At 40.0% G+C, this 19,183-nt stretch overlaps 1 protein-coding gene across 1 annotated transcript in view; it reads right to left on the bottom strand.

The window, feature by feature from the left end:
• megf10 (multiple EGF-like-domains 10) overlaps positions 1-19,183 on the bottom strand; it is a 106,187-nt gene that overhangs the window by 11,234 nt on the left and 75,770 nt on the right. Inside the window, 8 exon segments of the mRNA XM_042346837.1 lie at positions 1,666-1,794; positions 3,363-3,497; positions 4,717-4,863; positions 10,257-10,268; positions 10,271-10,358; positions 12,881-13,044; positions 13,587-13,707; positions 16,020-16,194. Of these exon segments, the coding sequence (XP_042202771.1) occupies positions 1,666-1,794; positions 3,363-3,497; positions 4,717-4,863; positions 10,257-10,268; positions 10,271-10,358; positions 12,881-13,044; positions 13,587-13,707; positions 16,020-16,194 (971 nt within the window).

Below are 19,183 nucleotides of genomic sequence, written 5' to 3'. Positions count from 1 at the left end.
CGGGTGGATGTTTGACAGGGCTTCACACAACTGAATGGGGAATGGGTGGAAGGGAAAAGTGGCTGACAGTGTAGTTGAAGAGATAGGTTTATGGGAGGTTTCAAAGTTATAATATAATAACAGTCCTTGCATTTGATACAGCGCTTTATCACATAGTCGAGAAGTCTCAAAGCGCTTTCACAGGATATACTGTAAAGTGGATTGGCTTTGGGGGTAAATCACGGCTGCTTGCGGGAGAGAAGGGAAAAAGGTAAGCACGGACACGATTGAAGAGGTAAGTTTTATGGTGGGACACGTATACAGACAGAGAGGGGGTGAGCTGGAGGGGCTGAGGGAGGAAGTTCCAGAGATTGGACTTGTAGAATTGGAAACTTTGGTCACTAGTGGTGGTGTGGGGAGGGCGGGAGATGTGCAGCAAACCCAAATTAGCTGATTGTAGGGGGTGAGCAGAGAAGTGGGTAGGAGGAGATCGGAGAGACATAGAGATACATGAAGGGATTTGTAGGTGAGGGCAATGACCTTAAAATATAAAACAGTACAGAAGAGTTTTAGCTAATTTAAAAAAAATATTTCATTTCCTTCTGTCTATTTCTGGGTATTTTCTTTGGAATATTTATATTTAAACACAATTCCAGCCACACAGAAGCAACAGAAAGAAGGGAGGAAATGCCATGTTTAATGATGACAGGAAATTGGATTAATATCAATGGGATACAATCATTGGCACAGAATACTTCTGGGTTTACATCATTCCAAGGGCATTTGTTGATTTGATTCTTCTGACTCGTTAGGGTCAATAACTTAATTCTGTTGGCCTGAGTCAGTGTCTCTGAATAATACTATGGTCATCAATCATTTATTCAGAGAAACATCTGAATGTAACAAAAATAGAAATGATGATAAGGGAAAGAATAAGAACTTTTGTAAGGTGTTTATCACACTGAAGCATTTCACATTTAATTACTATCACGATTGTTTCTGGGTGAACGCAGAAACCATTTGCAGCAGGAAAGGCTACATAAACAACTCTGATGGTGAATGACTGTTTAATACGAAGAATTGTTGACCAGGACACCAGGGGTGACCCGCTTCTGTTTTGAATAGAATAGTGCAATTCTTTAATGGCAGCTGAAGGACAAACAGACGGGACTTCAGCTGAAATTCTCATCCAAAAAGCAGCACACTAAACAATACGTGCTGCCCCTGTGCCCAACTGGTGTGTCAACCTAGTTTTTTATGAGCTCAAATTTCTAATATGGAGCTTGAACCCACAACCTTCTGAATCACAGGTAAGATTGCTGCCAATTTGGCCAAGCTGCCCAATTTAAGGTCTCCCTCAAGACCTAATCTTTGAGCTTGCTTTCGGTCATCATTCGCCTCCTCATCTCCTTTCGACTCCCGCACCCAGCTCGGGTGCACAGCCACCAAAGTTCAGCCCTTTGACACGTCCTCCAGAAATGAACGGTGCTATATAAATGTAAATTCTATTGTACAGTAAGTGGCCAATATTTGTCTTAAGAGTAACGGTCCCTCCATGAAGCCATGTATAGAGGTGCGGCCAAAACATTTTACGACTTTTTATACATCAGTCTGTTGTTTTCTTCTTTTAAGAAAAATCATTATATTAAAAAAAAAGAAAATGAAGACAGACATGTCAGTACTCACGTTGAGAGCAGTCGCTGCCAATCCACCCTGGATAGCATTGGCACGATCCATCAATGGGATTACATGTTCCATTGTTTGTGCAAGTGCAGGCACTAGCACAGTTCTTTGCAAATCGACCACTGGGACAAACTGGAGGCAGAAACAGGATTGTTAGACTCATTATAAAAAAGAAATGCAGGCAAAAAACTTCACAGGTTAGCAACATGGTTTGGATTAGGAGAGCATTATTTGCTTATTTAACAGCATGAAGTAAGGGAATACAATCCAAATGTATGCTATCATTGCCAACAGGAATATGTCAAAAAATATGTCAAACAAAAAATATTCCAATCATTACCAGGCCCTATTTTGTACAGTCCAGTACAACTAAATAGCTGCTACCATTCTCTCTGGCTCTTTATTCAAAAACAAAATATTTCCACTAAATTAATTCCATAAAATGAACCTATATATATATATATCATATATATGTATGATTCAGCAAAAAATGTATCTTTGGAGACCCTGTTTTTTTTCCTGGCACAGCTGGATTTGGACGACTGAGACACACGAACGATTTGTTCCAAGAATTATACTGAGTACGGAACACCAATCTAACAAACCGGAGAGTAAAAGTGGACCACTCTGTTTTGATGGCAGACCACTATCTTGGCTCTTCTCAGTGGAAGGCAATGCAACCAAAGCTAACAAAAACAACACATTACACTTGTATAGGGTGCTTCAAAGTAAGACATCTCAAGGCGTTGGACAGTCAGGGGTTTTTAGACCCACATGGCACTTAAGTCCTCTACAGGGTATCTGCTCACAAAGTCCTGTTACCCCCTGTTACAAAACAGTGATATGAGACTATGGAGAAGGTGAAACAAGCTGTCAGAGATGCATTTCACCCGGTCACTCCATCTATGTTACAGAGGTTGTTGTCCTGAACATGGCGACGGATCATTATCTGCCGTGAAAACGATAGCGCTCATACTGATCCTCTGGACGTCTAAATATCGTTAAACACTTGTACTGAATACAATTAATTATTTCTAAATACAATTATCATCATTCTTCCATGTTTCAATTGTTGGTCAGTGCCCTGTAGAAAAAAAACATGTGGGTAACAGGACTTTGTGGACACCCTGTACATTACAATTTTCATGCCATAGTTAGATTGACAGAAGCTTAAATTTGGCATGAAAATGGTGGACTTTTAGGACAAACTGTACAAAGTAATTCTCAGCACGGTGGGTGAAACTGGTAAGCGTATACGGATTTATTGTTCAACATGCCCGTTTTGCTGTGCTTGCACCTCTGTGGTCTGGGCTAAATCTAGCTGTGGCTGTTGGAATGAGGACTCTTCCCTTTAATGGCTGTTAATTTATTGAGTTTATTCTTAAACTAAACTAAAACAAATTCAGCTTTGTGTTGCAGCGCTATGGTTTGTGTTAGCAAATCTCTGTGATCTTATTAGAGTAGGCTTGCAGCCTCTTGTCTGCTGACTGACTTCTGGATTAAAGAATGGTCTTGATGTTTGGGAGCACTGCACTTCCTCAATCGTACTCCTTCCCGTCAGCAGAGTCTCTCTAACATTGTGTGTGGGCAATGGATCATCAATGGTGCCAACAACAGACATAAAACCGAGGTGGTGCACTAATGCAACGCACGCAGGCCTAAAACTTTCAATACATATACAAAGACAAAACACTAAATACCTTCATTGCAAAGAGCATTTGTAAAGCCAGGTAAGCAGTCACACTGGCCAGTTATGTGATGACAGGGCCCGTTACTGTGTACGCAGTGAGGACAGGCCTGGCTACAACGATGTCCATAAAATCCAGGTGAGCAAACTGCGAAAGCAAAGTTAATGGTCACGTATGTTTGGTTTGCTGATGTGGAAACCATAAATAATCGGCTACAAAAAAATACACAGTCACCACACTTTACAGTATATCCCGTGAAGTGCTTTGAGACATCGCAACGACGTTCTAAGGTGCTACATAAAAACGCAAGGATTATTGTTATTATACTGTATTTTGAAAACATACAATGCAGTCAATTTAATGGCAGTTTTTATCCAGTATCCTGCTAACCGGCCATTGAAGGCCACAGTTCATGAGCCAAAGATCCAATATTTCACTTTCTATTTTGCACATGTACGGTGAGTGGGGACCACAGTGCAGCAGCAGTAATCAAATTTGCACTGTAGTGAAGCACGTTATAACAGGACTGCACTATATCTAGTGGTTATCTGGTACAACGCTGATTTCCCAGTATAAAGATGCAATGAAAAGCATGCATTTTCAGCTCTGAGAGAGCATTGCCTTAAAATGGACTTTACCACTGAGGATGGTGTTAGGTGGGGGAGGGGCACTGATATATCCACATCTTGATCCATTCAGTCAGTTAAATATCAAATGGACATCTAAATTGACCCAATAACCAGAACAGCACCAAAGGTAAGTTGGTGTATTTTTGAAGCATGCCTTCGTATTAAACTCATGATCTTTCACCCTGAGACCTATTTCCTCATTGTGACAAATATTTAAAATGAAAAAGCAGTCAAGTCATTGTGTGCGATATGTGTAAATACAAAATTGTGCGTGTGTGTGTGTGTGCCTGTGCGTGTGTTTGTGTGTAAATACAAAATACCCAACTCCAACAATATTACATCTGGGAGAAGTTTGAAATCATTGTTTTGCTAACGATTCACATTCAGAAGAGGAGTAGATCTGCAGATGGCTTCCAAGACAATAAGCAGGTTCATTCACACCTCAAATTGAATGAGGTTTTTGAAACTTCCCCGAAACTTGAAAACGATGATTCTTCAAGTTCAAACACCTTTTACTGGGTGTGGGCACACCTCAAAACTATTTATGTGGAGAGATCCTTGGAGAGCGAATAGTAGAAATCTCTCCACATAAATAGTTTTGCGGTAGTGAATGTACATTCAAACCCACCGCTGAAGCATTGCTCCAACTCTAGTCTCCCACTGCAAATGTACATAAATACAGGTGGCTGAAATGCAGAGATGAGCTCTGGTCTTCTTGTCAATACATCCTTACTTACTTCTCTGGCAAGTGGTTCCCCTGTAGCCAGGCGCACACTCACAGGTCCCATCATCAGGTGAACAGGAAGCCTCATTTTTGCAGTTACACGGCAAAGTACAATTTGGACCCCAGCGACCTTCTGTGCAGATGCTGTCACAATGCATACCTATAAAGGTGGGAAAACAGAGCTTTACAAAAAGCTGTGTTAACTAAGTCATGATATAGATGTTCACCTAAAAATTCACAGTCACTACACTGTACAGTCTATCCTGTGAAGTGCTTTGAGACATCTTCCTGACATGAAAGGCGCTATTTCAAATGCAATTTTGATCACTATTCAGAGATAAAGATCCATTTTAACTCAGATTCTTTGAAAATTAATGCTGACTATGATTTAATTATTGTAATTTTTTAAATTTTTATTAAGAAAACATTAAGAATGGATTATAAACAGTCCTGTTAACCCTGGGGCCTGGCTTTAGAATTTGTTCATTGTGACAAGATGAAAGACTCCTCTATAATACATACCAGTGTCAATTCAGTTCCAAGCTCTGCCAGATAAAATTGCTCATAAACATGCACTAATTTGGTAATACTCTCAAAGAGGAAACTAGAATGGCTGGTGAGGGAGATAGAGATATCACACTGTGAAGTAGGAGATGCCTTTTGAGTTTGGGATTAAGGGTCATTGTTGAGGCAAGGATGATGGAGCTTTATTCTAAATTTTTGCATGTTTCGCTTGGATTTTTCGCTCCCACACTTCATTGGGAAATGAGAGACTAAGATCCAATTATAGACTTGCAAATGGATCAGAAAGTCTCTCATCGTGACAAAGGCAGCGTGTTGTGCCAGTTGAGACACTTCTGGGCTTCCATTTTAATGGTAACCAAAAGATTTCAATAAATCATTCGAGGTCAGCTATGATCCTTCACAACAATGAACAAAACATTTTTGCTCTTATTCGGGAGGGTTGAAAGGCACCCAAATCTGCTCATTACATTTAAGGCACATGGAAAAACTGAGCCTTTAGCTGGAGCATTTGAAATGTTCTTTCGTCTATAGGTACTGTTAAGACTAGAAAATAAAAGCCATAAAACTAGCCTGCCATATTATTCAGGACCACACAACAAGGCGTTCCACGGATCATCACAGCATATCGGCAAAACAGAAAATGCTACGGGACAAAAACAATCTGTCTAATTTCTTCTTTTCGAACCAGTGAATGTCTCTCTTTTTTAAATCAAGTGCTGGTAAACATCCATTGTAGCATTTGGACCTTATTGTGTCTACTTGCTTTACAATCGAGGCTGTCATTTTACTGAATGAATCACTTGGCCACAGCTGATGAGAAAGCTGACTGGATCCCACAGAAACTATGGCCTCTTATGTAAGAGCTTAAATAATGTAAATTAGCAAAGCGGAATTTTTTAACTGCAAAATGTTTTAAACATAAGACACATCAATTAGTTGGGTTAGAGTGAATATTGCAGTCCAGCAAGCCTGATTTAATTTGTTCATTTTTCTCTTCTGCAAAGGATAAATGATCATTTTGTCGCACGTTTGTGTCTGTTTTGAATTTGATAAGTAGTATTGTGAGGGAATGGAATGCCAGCAAAGGATAAAGAGCTCTTTCATAGTCTTTCACGTTGCTAGGCAATTGCTCAACGGTTGTGATAAACTTCAGCTAGGCAGCTCTAAAGAAATGCCCAGGCATTTAATGCCCAATGTTTCAACATGGGCCTCCGAGTTTCATTCAGCATTCATTCTGCATCTACATTAAGATGGGTTGGGTAACAAGTCCTTTTGTGATATCATAAACAATCTCCATTTTCTGTGTTCCAGATAAAACCAGCTGCCTATGACATATTTAACTGTATCCAAGACGAGAGGCACTTTTAAATCACTGCATTTCAGATTATCATACACCTAAAATAAATCTCCACAATCAAGAAATTGTTTTAATTTTATTTTACTAGTCAAACACATTGTAGTAGTTCTCTTCTATGAACTGTTTAACACTTAGCCTACGTTTATGATAACATTTTATCAATTAATGCTCCAACCCAGAGACTTCTGCATTGAACATTTGGAATTTTGTTTTTGATGTGTTGACAGAAAATTATTTTCTACAAGAAACGAATCTGGAATGTCGCCCATGCTTAAGACAAAAGACCATTTATATTAACAAGGGATCCCCTGCCAACTACTCCTCCACATGGTAGAAGCTGTGTTAAATAATGAAGCTAAATTGAATGCAATTCCGGTGCTGGAAACTAAATATTACTGTAAATACATAGTATCTAGGTATCTAGACAACCTATTTTGCTAAAACTTTGAACCAGAGGTGGCAGATTACTTATTTAGAGGCATTCACCAGTCTTCTCTGTTTATGATTCATATGATATTCGCAAATTAGATTGATTTTAATTGCAATTTCCAGCTGATGACTATGCAATTTAATTCTCAAAATTTCCAAAATGGTTCAGCCAGTTAGGTAGGGTGGTAAACACTGAGAAGGATAAGAGCCAACTGCAGGAAGACATAGACAGAATGGTAAAATGGGCAGATACATGGCAGATGAGTTTCAATGTAGAGAAATGCGAAGTAGTACATTTTAGTAGAAAGAATGAGGGGAGGCAATACAGGCTGGTAATACAATTTTAAGGGGGGTAAAAGAACAGAGAGACCTGGGGGTGCAGGTAACTGAATCCTTGAAGGTGGCAGGACAGGTAGATAAAGCTGTAAAAAGGGAAAATGGGATTCTAGGCTTTATAAATAGGGGTATAGAGTACAAGAGTCGGGAGGTTATGATTAACCTCTATAAAACACTGGTTAGGTCTCAGTTAGAATACTGCACCCAGTTCTGGGCACCACACTATAGGAAGGATGTTAAGGCATTGAAAAGAGTGCAGAGGAGATTTATAAGGATGGTACCAGGAATGAGGGACCTTGATTATGAGGAAAGGTTAGAGAGGCTGGGATTATTCTCATTGGAGCAGATAAGTTTACGAAGAGACCTAATAGAGGTCTTCAAAATCATGAGGTGATTTGATAGGTTAGAAAGGGAAAAACTGTTTCCACTGGTGGCTCGAGGTCACAGATTCAACATAGTATCTAAAAGAAGTAGAGGGGAGGTGAGAAGAAATTTTTTCACGCAGCGAGTTGTTGGAATCTGGAACACATTGCCTGAAAGGGTGGTGGAGGCCAATTCGATAACTACTTTTAAAAACGTGGTGGATGGGTATTTGAAGAGCACGGGTTTGCAGGGTTATGGGGAAAGGGCTGGGGAGTGGGATTGACTTTAATTGCTCTATTCAAAGAGCCGGCACAAACTCGATGGGCCGAATGGCCTCTTTTTGTGCTGTACAATTCTATGATTCTATTGTAAATCATGAAATTTGGCAACAGTCTGACAAAGGGCCTCTGAACAAAATTCCCTCATATCTTGAAAGCATTGAACCTTGTTGCCTTCAGTTGCTGTGCGGAAGTCCTGGGTCAATCTCATTGATGTTGTACCAAAAGCAACACCAACTTTAGATACATTTCTTTTTTATTGCCTCCTCCTGACGCTGTCAGTGTTACTGCAAACAGTTCTGCTCATCGCAATATAAGGGAACTGTCTGAGCCCCAGAAGCAGTGCAGAGAAGAGCAACAAGCAACGATCCCCAGTGTTATAATAATAATCCTTGAATTTGATATAGCGCTTTTTCACATCTTCTCGACTTCTCAAAGCGCTTCACAGAATAGACTGTAAAGTGAATCGACCGTATATTTGTGGGAGAAACGCGGCAGCCAATTGCGCACAGCAGTGTCCCTACAAACAGGCATGGATTGAAAATGACCAATTTATTATTGCTTTGTTTTGGAGGGATTATTATTAGGCATGTGGAGCTAGGAAACTTGTCCAAGGTTTCGCCCTGCCTGGAATTGAACCCAGGTGTCTCGCAGTGCTCTAACCACTGAGCTACAGGACTCCAGTGTTAGAGGAATGAGCAATGATTAGACAAACTACAGCTCTTCAGTCATGAAAGGAACATCAAAGATAGGACCTAATGGAGTTATATAACATTTTAAATGGAATTGAGAAAGGAGACTCACATTTATGTACATAAATGGATTCATGCTGGATTCATTTAAGAAACAGCTTAATGCTGGGATTGGAGAACAGTTTGGTGGGTGTTCTGGGAGGTTGAGATGAAAAGACCAGAAGGGCCTTCTTCATCTAAGCCTCTCTTGTAATCTTGTGAATATACTATATATATTGTGCATGAGGTCAACATCCTACCAAGAAAACTATTGGGACAAAATGTTCCTTTTCGATGTCTTTCCGTCTGTCCTATGTCTTATTTTCCTTTCCAGCCATCTGTCGCCACCTCTCCTATCTATCTCCCAGCTCCAGTTCTCACTCAACAACAACAACTTGCATTTATATGGTATCTCATAAAAGCTTAAAGACTCAGGCTCTGTAAAGTGCTTTGAGATGTTATCTAAGTACAAATTAAAAATATTTGTTGTTTGTTGCATCCCAGAAAAGACTCCAGGATAGAGGGAGGTTACGAGAACTGCTCCTTTTTGTTGTAGGTGGAGCACAATTAATATCACTCAGTCCTCTTTATGACAGCCAGAATGGAGGCAAAATGTAATTTTATTTGCAGGGTGTGTGTTCCCTACTGGGCATCCCGATTTAGGGCCCACTGGCTCTGGAGCTGCACAGTTTATTTTCACAGTGGGGCAAAATGCTAGCCCCACTTCTGAAATACTGGGTGGTGACCTCCCATTCAACTCTTCACCAACATGCTGGGCAAGCTACCTTTGAGAAGATCTCTTTTGAGTTCCTGGTTATTACTGGGACTCATCAGCGCTCGCTCTTGAGAGCATCACATTCCCCTCCTTGTTTGTTTATATATTTTAATCACTGTGGGATTGCATCTTCACAGAATTGACTGACACTGAAACGGATATTGGCAGTTCGTCAAGGTCAGTAAGATTGCTCTTGCTGATTAGATGCTGGAACCCACTGTTCACACCAGACTCCCCAGCTATCATGAGAATTCGAAGACACTCTGTGTTTTCTTATACAATGTAATAACTACTAACTCTTTGGCACTGTCTCCCCACATTTATGAACTGTCCCCTGATAGACAAACTTTTCAGATAATTTTCTTTTGGAAAAGCTTCAGGAAAAGTCTAACATTTGGAAGTACAGAAAGGAAACACTCTTTATCAGCTGAACTTTAACTGTAATTCTGGCCAAGCCTTGAATATAACTTCCGTTGCCATAATGCTCTTGTGACTGGGATACAAGACAGGACACACAGGAAATCATCCTGGGAATCAATGATGTTGTCATTAATGAGATGTTGTAATACCTATTCTGACAACATGATATAGATGAGGCAACTCTTCCAATCAATGGATTCCAAGTCATGGATTCCAATGGATCTGTTTCACAACACTTTCCATTTGTCATCTTTCTTAACGCAAAATAGCCAATAGACCTGTTTAATCCATTTCTCTTTGTGATCTACCTGAACATTCAGAGCAGGAATGCATTAATACCTGTCCATCCAGTAAGCACCGGCAGTACCCAGTGACTGGGTGGCATCCATTTGCATGACTACAGTCACAGCGTTCGACACAGTTCATTCCATAGAACCCATCCTGCCAGGAGAGAAGGACATCCTCAAAGTTAGGCTGGACGTTTCTACATTAAATTAATCTTATCCAAATAATGGGTAGTCGTGTTAACATAACAACACTATAACTTTGGCATTTGATGAAGCCCCTGAAAGAATGAAACAACTCAGGAAGCAGAAGACAAAATTAATTATAGACAACAACAACGACTTGCATTTATAAGGAGAATGGGGAGGTGACCAAAGGTGCAGTCGAAGAGGTAGGTCTTAAGGTGGGAGTTAAAGATAGATAAAGATCGTATTTTGCAGTCAGTTGGTTAAATAATAATAATCCTTACATTTGATATACCACTTTATCATGTCTTCGAGACATCTCAAACCGCTTAACAGAATATACTGTAAGGTGAGTTGACTGTATATTTGTGGGCGAAACGCAGCAGCCAATTGCGCACAGCAGTGTCCCACAAACAGACATGCATTGAAGTGACCAATTTTTTAAAAGAAATTATTACCCCTGAAAAAGCGATCCGCCAATCAACTACCAACCAGGTTCCTATGTATTGCGAGGTTAAACAGAGGTGTGTGGAGTAAGGAAACTTGTCCAACATTTTGCCCTAACCGGGAATCAAACCCAGGTCTCTCGTTTGCAAGGCAAGTGCTCTAACCACTGAGCTACAGGACTCCACATGTGTAAAGTGTCAAATGCATTTATACTTTCAATATCTTGTGGTTGCCATCACAACTTTCTAAAAACAGCTGATCAATTGTGCATCTATGAGTCATTTAAAGTCATAAAATCTGATTACTGTGCATATTGCCAAGGTAATCATGCCCAAAGTGGTGAATATTACTAGTCCAGGGGTTACAGTTGCAAAGCTAAGCTTATTTTTGGCATGACTGTTGCATTTCTCTCTGAATTGAATTTAAGTACAAGATTTCAAATTATAAAAGCTCTGTGAGTTAATAAGGAATTGAGTGTATTAAGGACATTTGGTTACTAAAGCAAAGTTAATTAAATCTGTTGGGCTATGCGGACTGAGTAAATTTATGAAATCAGTTAGAGAAAATAGGGAGTCTATGGAAGGACTGAGTCATATAAAATGTCAACATGGTGCTCACAGCATGAATGTTATATTTCAGTTAATAACAATGGAACATTAGGAAAAGGTACTGCTAACAACCCCCGACTCAGAGGATGGGCAAATTAAATTGTTGTACAAAGGGAGATTCATACTTGGAAAATATAGTCTGTAAATTCATGACATCTTGTATTTCCTGAGCTGTAATGTGTGGTTGACTGTGCGCTGATCTCTCCTCAGTTCCGATCAGTATGCTGAAAAATGGGGACATCCAAACCAGATCACCTGTTCTGAATCACTTCACTTCTGGAAGTGATTGTGTGTGCTTTGGATATGTATCGTGATCTGTAAATTTCATCTAAGCATGTAAATCATTCATATCCACCTCTAAGGTGCAACTGTGGGGAGGCCTTGAGCACTTTATCAGACATCGGCAGGACTTGCAGTGGCACTGGGGGCAGGGATTCTTCTCACTCCATTCTTGTTAAACCTGCAAACCCAAGCCTTAATAGTTGGGTGCTCCTAACTGGACAAACAGTAGCAAAGCCTGCCCAACAATGCTCTCAATGGCAAGCTATGCTGTTTTAGTTAGTTAGACTCCAGCAGTTCTCCAATAATAATAATAATCTTTGCATTTGATATAGCGCTTTTCACGTCGGGAGGACGTCCCAAAGCGCTTCACAGAACACACTGTAAAGTGAATTGACTGTATATTTGTGGGCGAACGTGGCAGCCAATTGCGCACAGCAATGTCCCACAAACAGTCGTAGATTGAAAATGACCAATTTATCATTGCTTTTGTTTTGGAGGGATTATTATTAGGCGTGTGGAGTAAGGAAACTTGCCCAAGGTTTCGCCCTGCCTGGAATTGAACCCAGGTGTCTCGCTTGCAAGGCGAGTGCTCTAACCACTGAGCTACAGGACTCCACAAACACACTCTGGGGTCCCCTAGCCTTGGGGAAAGGGCCCATCAATGTAGTATAGAATGAAAGATAGATTTCTGCAATTGAGCTTGTACATTACTGACAGCTTCACCATTGTTCTTCAATGCTACAGCTATAGCGAGGTAAATAATAAATAATAATAATAATCCTTGCATTTGGTATAATGCCTTCTCATGTTGTTGAGACATCTCAAAGCTCTTCACAGAATATATTTTAACTGTGATATGCTGTAATTAAAATAATTAAAATATAATTAAAATATACTTATTGTATATTTTATGGGAGATACACGGCAGTCAATAACGCACAGCAGTGTCCCACAACCAGTCATGCATTAAGTGAGTGAGGGAGCGAATAACAAATTATTACGAACAGAAAGTGATCCGCTAACTGCTCGGTAAACAGAGACGTGTGGAGTAAGGAAACTTGCTTAAGGTTTTGCCCTGCCCGAGAATCGAAGCCAGGTCCTCTCGCTTGTGAGGCGAGTACACTAACCGTATCCATAATGGGAGTATACTGCCTACCTGACATGGAAGGGTGCATTTCTCCCCTTGCCATCCTGGTAAACAAGTGCAGGAACCATCCAAGGCATTGCAGGATCCTCTATTGGCACACCGACAGGTAAAGTTACAGCCAAGACCCCATCTACCACTGGGACAAGGAATTGAGCAATCAACTCCATGCCAACCTAGCAGAGAGAAATCAGGAATGATCTGTGATGAAAATAGTCAGAGATATAACGTCTCAAAAACATATTCAATTATTTGACCTGTAAAGCCACAGGTTTGTCAATTGTTATGTTCAATAAATAAAAATCTGCTTTCCTCCACTTCTTTTTTTCAACACAGCCACAAAGAATCCAGCAATTCTTTTTGGTTGTAATTTGACTTCATGACTTCACGGATATCAGGAGTTATTTTTTCCATCCCAGTGTGGATCTGCTGTATCTGCTGAGCAGTAAAGAAGCCAGAGAAACTCGGGGAGTACAAGAAAGACTGTGCGTTCACATTCACCGACTATAATCCATCTTGTTGTAACGTCTCTATAAAGATGATCAATTCAAGTGATCAGTGTAAGGTAACCTCCCTGTAGAAAACTAATTCTTATTCCACTAGAGATAGCTTTTACACAATGAACGCGTGGGAAACATACTTTTGTAATGCTTTAATCAATGAACAAAATGTACAGTATTTTCAGTCTTCCATCCTGTGGGCTCTGGCCATATCTTACCTTCCTTGCAACTGCATGAACCATCTATGGGCGAGCAGGTAGCTTTATTTTTGCATTTGCAGGTAGAGGAGCAGTTAACTCCGTTCATCCCAGGAGGACAAGGAACTGAGCAGTTGCGACCCTAGTGGAAAAATTGAAATCACAAATGAACTATTGTTTCAAAATAGTCGAGATGCAGCACTACTCTCATATTTTTTGGTCGTCAGGATATCTGACTTATGCGGAAATCCATCAGGCCAGACTTTTCTTGTCCTTGGCTTTGCATTTTTTCTAATAATGGGATGAAGCCTACAGTTATTAGTATATGAGAAACATATGTTCACTGTGAAATTTAAAACAAAATAAAATGATGCAAATAGGTAACCCTTGCAGCAAGCCCACTGACTGCACTCATTTGAGGATAGATTGATGGAATATGGGCTTGCATTCCCCTTTCCCCTACTGCATTTCTTGAGGTCATCCAAGCCATCGGAGGGAGGAGCTGAGCTTAGGTTTGAGGTTTCCATATTGTAAGAGAAAAATCGAATGCCAGTCACCCCGAGTTACTGTCACACAACTTATACTTGGCCCAACCAGTGCTAGCAGATCTTAAAATTATAGAATCTTACAGCACAGAAGGAGGCCATTCGGCCCATCGTGCCTGTGCCAGCTCTTTGAAAGAGCCATCTAATTAGTCCCATTCCCTCACTCTTTCTCTATAGCCTTGCTATTTTATTATTTTCAAGTACAAAGGGTGACCAAAAAGTCATGATAACTGCCCTATTATCTAAAAAATTATATCATCATTTCAAGAGTTATTAGACATTGTAATGGTATCACGACTTTTTTGGTCACCCTGTATATATCCAATGACAAGTAAAAGACAGTTTGCACACATATAGCAAATGGGAGGGAAAATAACTTCAAAATTCTATCAATCAGTTATTTGGATCTTTAAATACTAAAAACATAGGCACTCAGGTCTATGATAGGCCAATTCCTGAAAAATGCTGCTAACTTATTTTGAACAGTTGTAAAAATCCTAATAGAGAATGATAATCCTTACATTTGGTATTGAAACGTTTATGTCAGGAGTGCACCTCAAAGCTCTTCAAAAAGAGCTTGACAGAGGCTGATAACTGGCAAAGGAAGCTGGACCAAGTAAAGGAAAGCAGGAGGGAGTAAAGCTGCAAATTTCTCACTCCTCATACAGGGATTTGCAAGCCGTTTGGTTATATCAACAACAACAACTTGCATTTATATAGTGCCCTTCGCTCAGGGTAGCTTATTATATAGCGCCCTTCACCTGGAGCGCTTATCCTTGACTCTAACCAATTGACAGAATATCTTACCGATGAATGGATTGCAGCAACTTGAAGGCAGCACCGATGGATAGCTCGGTTAACTCTGGTGATGATTAAGGAATAATATTGTGGTGTTCCTAACACATTCCTTGTGATATTAAAAAAACACTGCCAATCTCTCCCTGTTGTTATTTGAGCGTGTCGTTTCCAGCCATGAGTCTCGACACAGTGGGGCTTCAGCAGACTGACTTTACTTTGAAAGTGTTCAAAATCCCACCCCAGATATTGTTCTCTTAGCTTTGGTCTCAGAGCTTATGATGTAACCTGAATTTTTGTACTTATTGCAGCCTCCCAATTCTGCTCATGGATCCATTACTGTCACGATTCAAATCATAATAAAGGAGTTTCAAACGTCGGATCTGGTTCCCACATGATGAACTGACATCTTAGATAGGAAAAAATATAATTTTATTGAAAATGCAAGGTGTTTAGACCCAGAAGTTCTTTGTCAATAGTCATAACAATAATAATAATCTTTGCATTTGTATAGCGCCTTTCACGTCAGGAGGACTTCCCAAAGTGCTGGACAATCAGTGTTTCGGATACGAGCTGGAGGTTGGGTTTGGGGAGGGTGGAGGGCAGGGTGGGGGAAAGGAGGGTGACCGAAGGCACTGTCAAAGAGGAGGGTCTTAAGATGGGTCTTGAAGGAGGCAGGGAGGGGGCGAGGTGGAGGGACTGCGAGATGGAGTTCCAGAGAGTGGGATATATATTACAAATATTACATAATACTAATTACACTTCAAATAAATTAATTTTGTTCAAAGCACCTTAAAGTGTTTTAGTGTGATAAGTGCTACATCAAATGTTTGATATATCAAAAGTACTATGTCAAATATTATTAATAATATTTGCTTTTGGATAATTGGTAACTAATAATAATGATTTTGACATGAATGGAAGTTTCACATCTCCTATCCCAGACAGGAGGCCATCAAGAGGAGAAGAACTTCATACAGAATTAAAAGGAGAAAACTGGAGATTAAAATGAAGTTGAAGAAAATGATAAACCTCTATTGTTTAAGCAAAGAGACTGTTACTCAATCACTTCCCCCCACACCCCACCCAAGCAAAGAAATACCAGGCCTGTTACCTTATATCCTGGTGCACAGATGCATTTGCCAGTTACACTGTCACAGTCAGCACCATTCTGGCAGCTGCAGATTTGTTGGCAAGATTCACCATAAAATCCAGGAGCACATGTTTCATTGCAGTACAGTCCAGACCATCCAGGTTTGCACGAACACTCACCAGACATGGGATGACAGCTGGTGGGAGAGGATAAAAGGGCTCAGTTTGTTACAGCAAAGGCCAGACTTATTTGCAGAAATGTTATATTCCAGACACTAAATCCAATTGGTTGTAAGTAATCCTCTGCTCAAGGGTAAATCACTGCATCGGTGGAGACTACGCTTTTCAGTTTTTACTTAGGTTTGGAACAAATCAAATGCTGAATGATATCTTTCATTTTTATTCAGATGCATTCAGTGGCAATGTTCTTCTGTTTGTTTGCTTCAGCGACGGCAATTGTAAAATGAACAGGAATCGAATGAGCAAATTTATACTTCAAAAATATAGAATGAACATTTTCTAAACAACCAGATTGTTAGCATTTATCAGTACAGACTGCAAGTGTTTAAATGATCAGTTCCAGACCTAATATAGAAAGAATTTTTTAAACTGAACGCCCAGGAGAAATTAATAATCCATGCATTTGACACAGTATCTTGTTACATCATCATCAAGATGTCTCAAAGAGCTTCACAGGATTTACTGCAAAAGTGACTGTGCATTTTGTAGGTAAACACAGCAGCTATTAAGCACACAAGTAAAGTGAATGAGCAAATGGAGTCCTGTAGCTCAGTGGTTAGAGCACTCGCTTTGCAAGCGAGAGACCTGGGTTCAATTCCAGGCAGGGCGAAACCTTGGGAAGGTTTCCTTACTCCACACACCTAATAATAATCCCTCCAAAAAAACCCAATAATAAATTGGTCATTTTTCAATCCATGACTGTTTGTGGGACATTGCTGTGCGTAATTGACTGCCGCGTTCGCCCACAAATATACAGTCAATTCACTTTGCAGTATATTCTGTGAAGCGCTTTGGGACGTCCAGAAGATGTGAAAAGCGCTATTCAAATGCAAGGATTATTATTATTAAATTTATCCAGAGGATTGTTGGCTGGGCACCAAGAGAAGCTCCCTTCCCTTTGTGAATCCTGCAGCTCAGTCGTTAGAGCATTCGCCGCGCAAGCGAGAGACCTGGATTTGATTCCCAGCAGAGCGAAACCTTGGGCAAGTTTCCTTACTCCACATGCCTGATAATAATCCCTCAAGAAAACAAACAATAATAAATTTGTCACTTCAATCCATGACTGTTTGTGGGACACTGCTGTATGCAATTGGCTGGTGCACAAATATACAGTCAATTCACTTTACAGTATATTCTGTGAAGCACTTTGAGACATCTAGAAGACGTGAAGAGTGCTATATCAAATGCAAGGATTATTATTATTAAATATTCTCATTGGATTTTGCCAACAAAATACACAGTCTAGGAACTGCAGTTTAAAAAAATTCTAAATGCTTTTATTTAACATTTTTTTCAAAAATAGGGTTGAACAAATGAAAAAGGAAAAAACATTCTCCAGAAATCAGAGAGTGGTCAGTCCAACCATTTGCAAGTATTGGGCAAATGGGATTGAGAATATTGCACTCTGTGACCATTAACCCATCACATGTGGTAAATTTCCCTCCATAACTTTCTATTACATTTTTTAACCATTTACAATAACTAAAAACTTGACTGGAATAGATACTTGACCAGAAAACCATCATCAAATAAATAAAGGGAAGAGGGGAGGAAAAGTACCTCTGTGAGTACACTTGGTTCACAGCCACTAATACCTGTTTGATGGCAGCTGCTTCCACCTGAAACTCATTTCAGGCCAACAAGACAGCTGTTTAATCCAAGCAAAAGGAGTTTATCAACTGTGCCTGGGCATATCAAATGGCAAATTAGGTACAAAGAGGAGCTTGTGACAGACTGGTGTCTGTAATGTTTTCAGTATGTAAGGATCAGGCCCACAGCTTAAATGAATGAATTTACCATGCTCAGATTTACATTGATAACACAGACTGCCATAAAATCTCCTGTGTTGTTAAATTGCCCATACTGGGGTCAAGCCACGTTCAGGAACCATTTCAGGCTTCCATAACAATTGATTCATGTGCGAATATGCCCTCCAGAAATACTCATCATACAGTTACTGACTGGCAGAGGCAGAGCTTTGAACTTTTTAATACAGATCAACTCCCTGGGGAAGCTTTCAAAATCACCAAAATTGCTCCAGTCGATAAGTCACAAGTCATGACACATGCATGACCGTAGCCTCAATAAAACCGGCTGGAAATTAGCGAACACAAAATACTAATTATATTTTGTGCAGAAAGCGAAGACTGGTATTGCTATGTCCCATTCTCAATTTGTTTCGAACTCGCACATTGCTGTGCACAAGCACGAATATTCATTCTGCTTTTGTTTAAACTCATACATATACAACTAGAACATCTGCTGTTCTCAATCAGTCCAAGACTGTAGTATCTTTGAATACAACTTGTGTCCAGTGCTGATTTCACACCAACACTAGTATCTTACAGGAAATCACTATTTTCACCCATCGGTACCAAACATCACAACCACTCGTCCCCTTGTGAGTCATTGATGATCTTGCATTTTTATAGTGTCTATTTATACTCTGTTGTCACTAAAGCAGCTATCTGCACAAATTTGAATGTACAAAAATATGTTGGTGGATCACAGAGTTTAAAACCCTTTGTGAGTGTTTGAAAGAAATCATCTGCATTTTTTCAACATATCATCGTGTCAATTGGTCTCAAAACATTTCACATTAATACTATCAAGTGTGGTGACTACTTTTATAGGCAAGTGACATAGACATTTTTCATGCACCAAGATTTCACAAACAACTATGGGCAAATAATTAATTTGGAGGATTGTTAGCCAGGACATCAGGAGAAACTCCCTTCTCTTTCAAATGATGTCATGACATCTTTAACATCTATCTGAACAGGCAGATCGGGCTTCAGAGGTATGATGCCTCCAACAATGCCGCGCCCCTCAGCACCAGAGTACCAGCCTAGACAATGAGTTAATGTCTGACATAGTGCTTAAACCTCACAACTCCAGAGGCAAATGCTACCGACTGAGCCAAGTTTACACCATGTAATTTTTAGC

Source organism: Callorhinchus milii, unplaced genomic scaffold (assembly GCF_018977255.1).
Source record: "Callorhinchus milii isolate IMCB2004 unplaced genomic scaffold, IMCB_Cmil_1.0 Scaffold1, whole genome shotgun sequence".
Classification (NCBI taxonomy): Eukaryota; Metazoa; Chordata; class Chondrichthyes; order Chimaeriformes; family Callorhinchidae; genus Callorhinchus; species Callorhinchus milii.
Note: the sequence above shows the minus strand (reverse complement) of the source record. Positions and strands in the feature narration are given on the sequence as shown.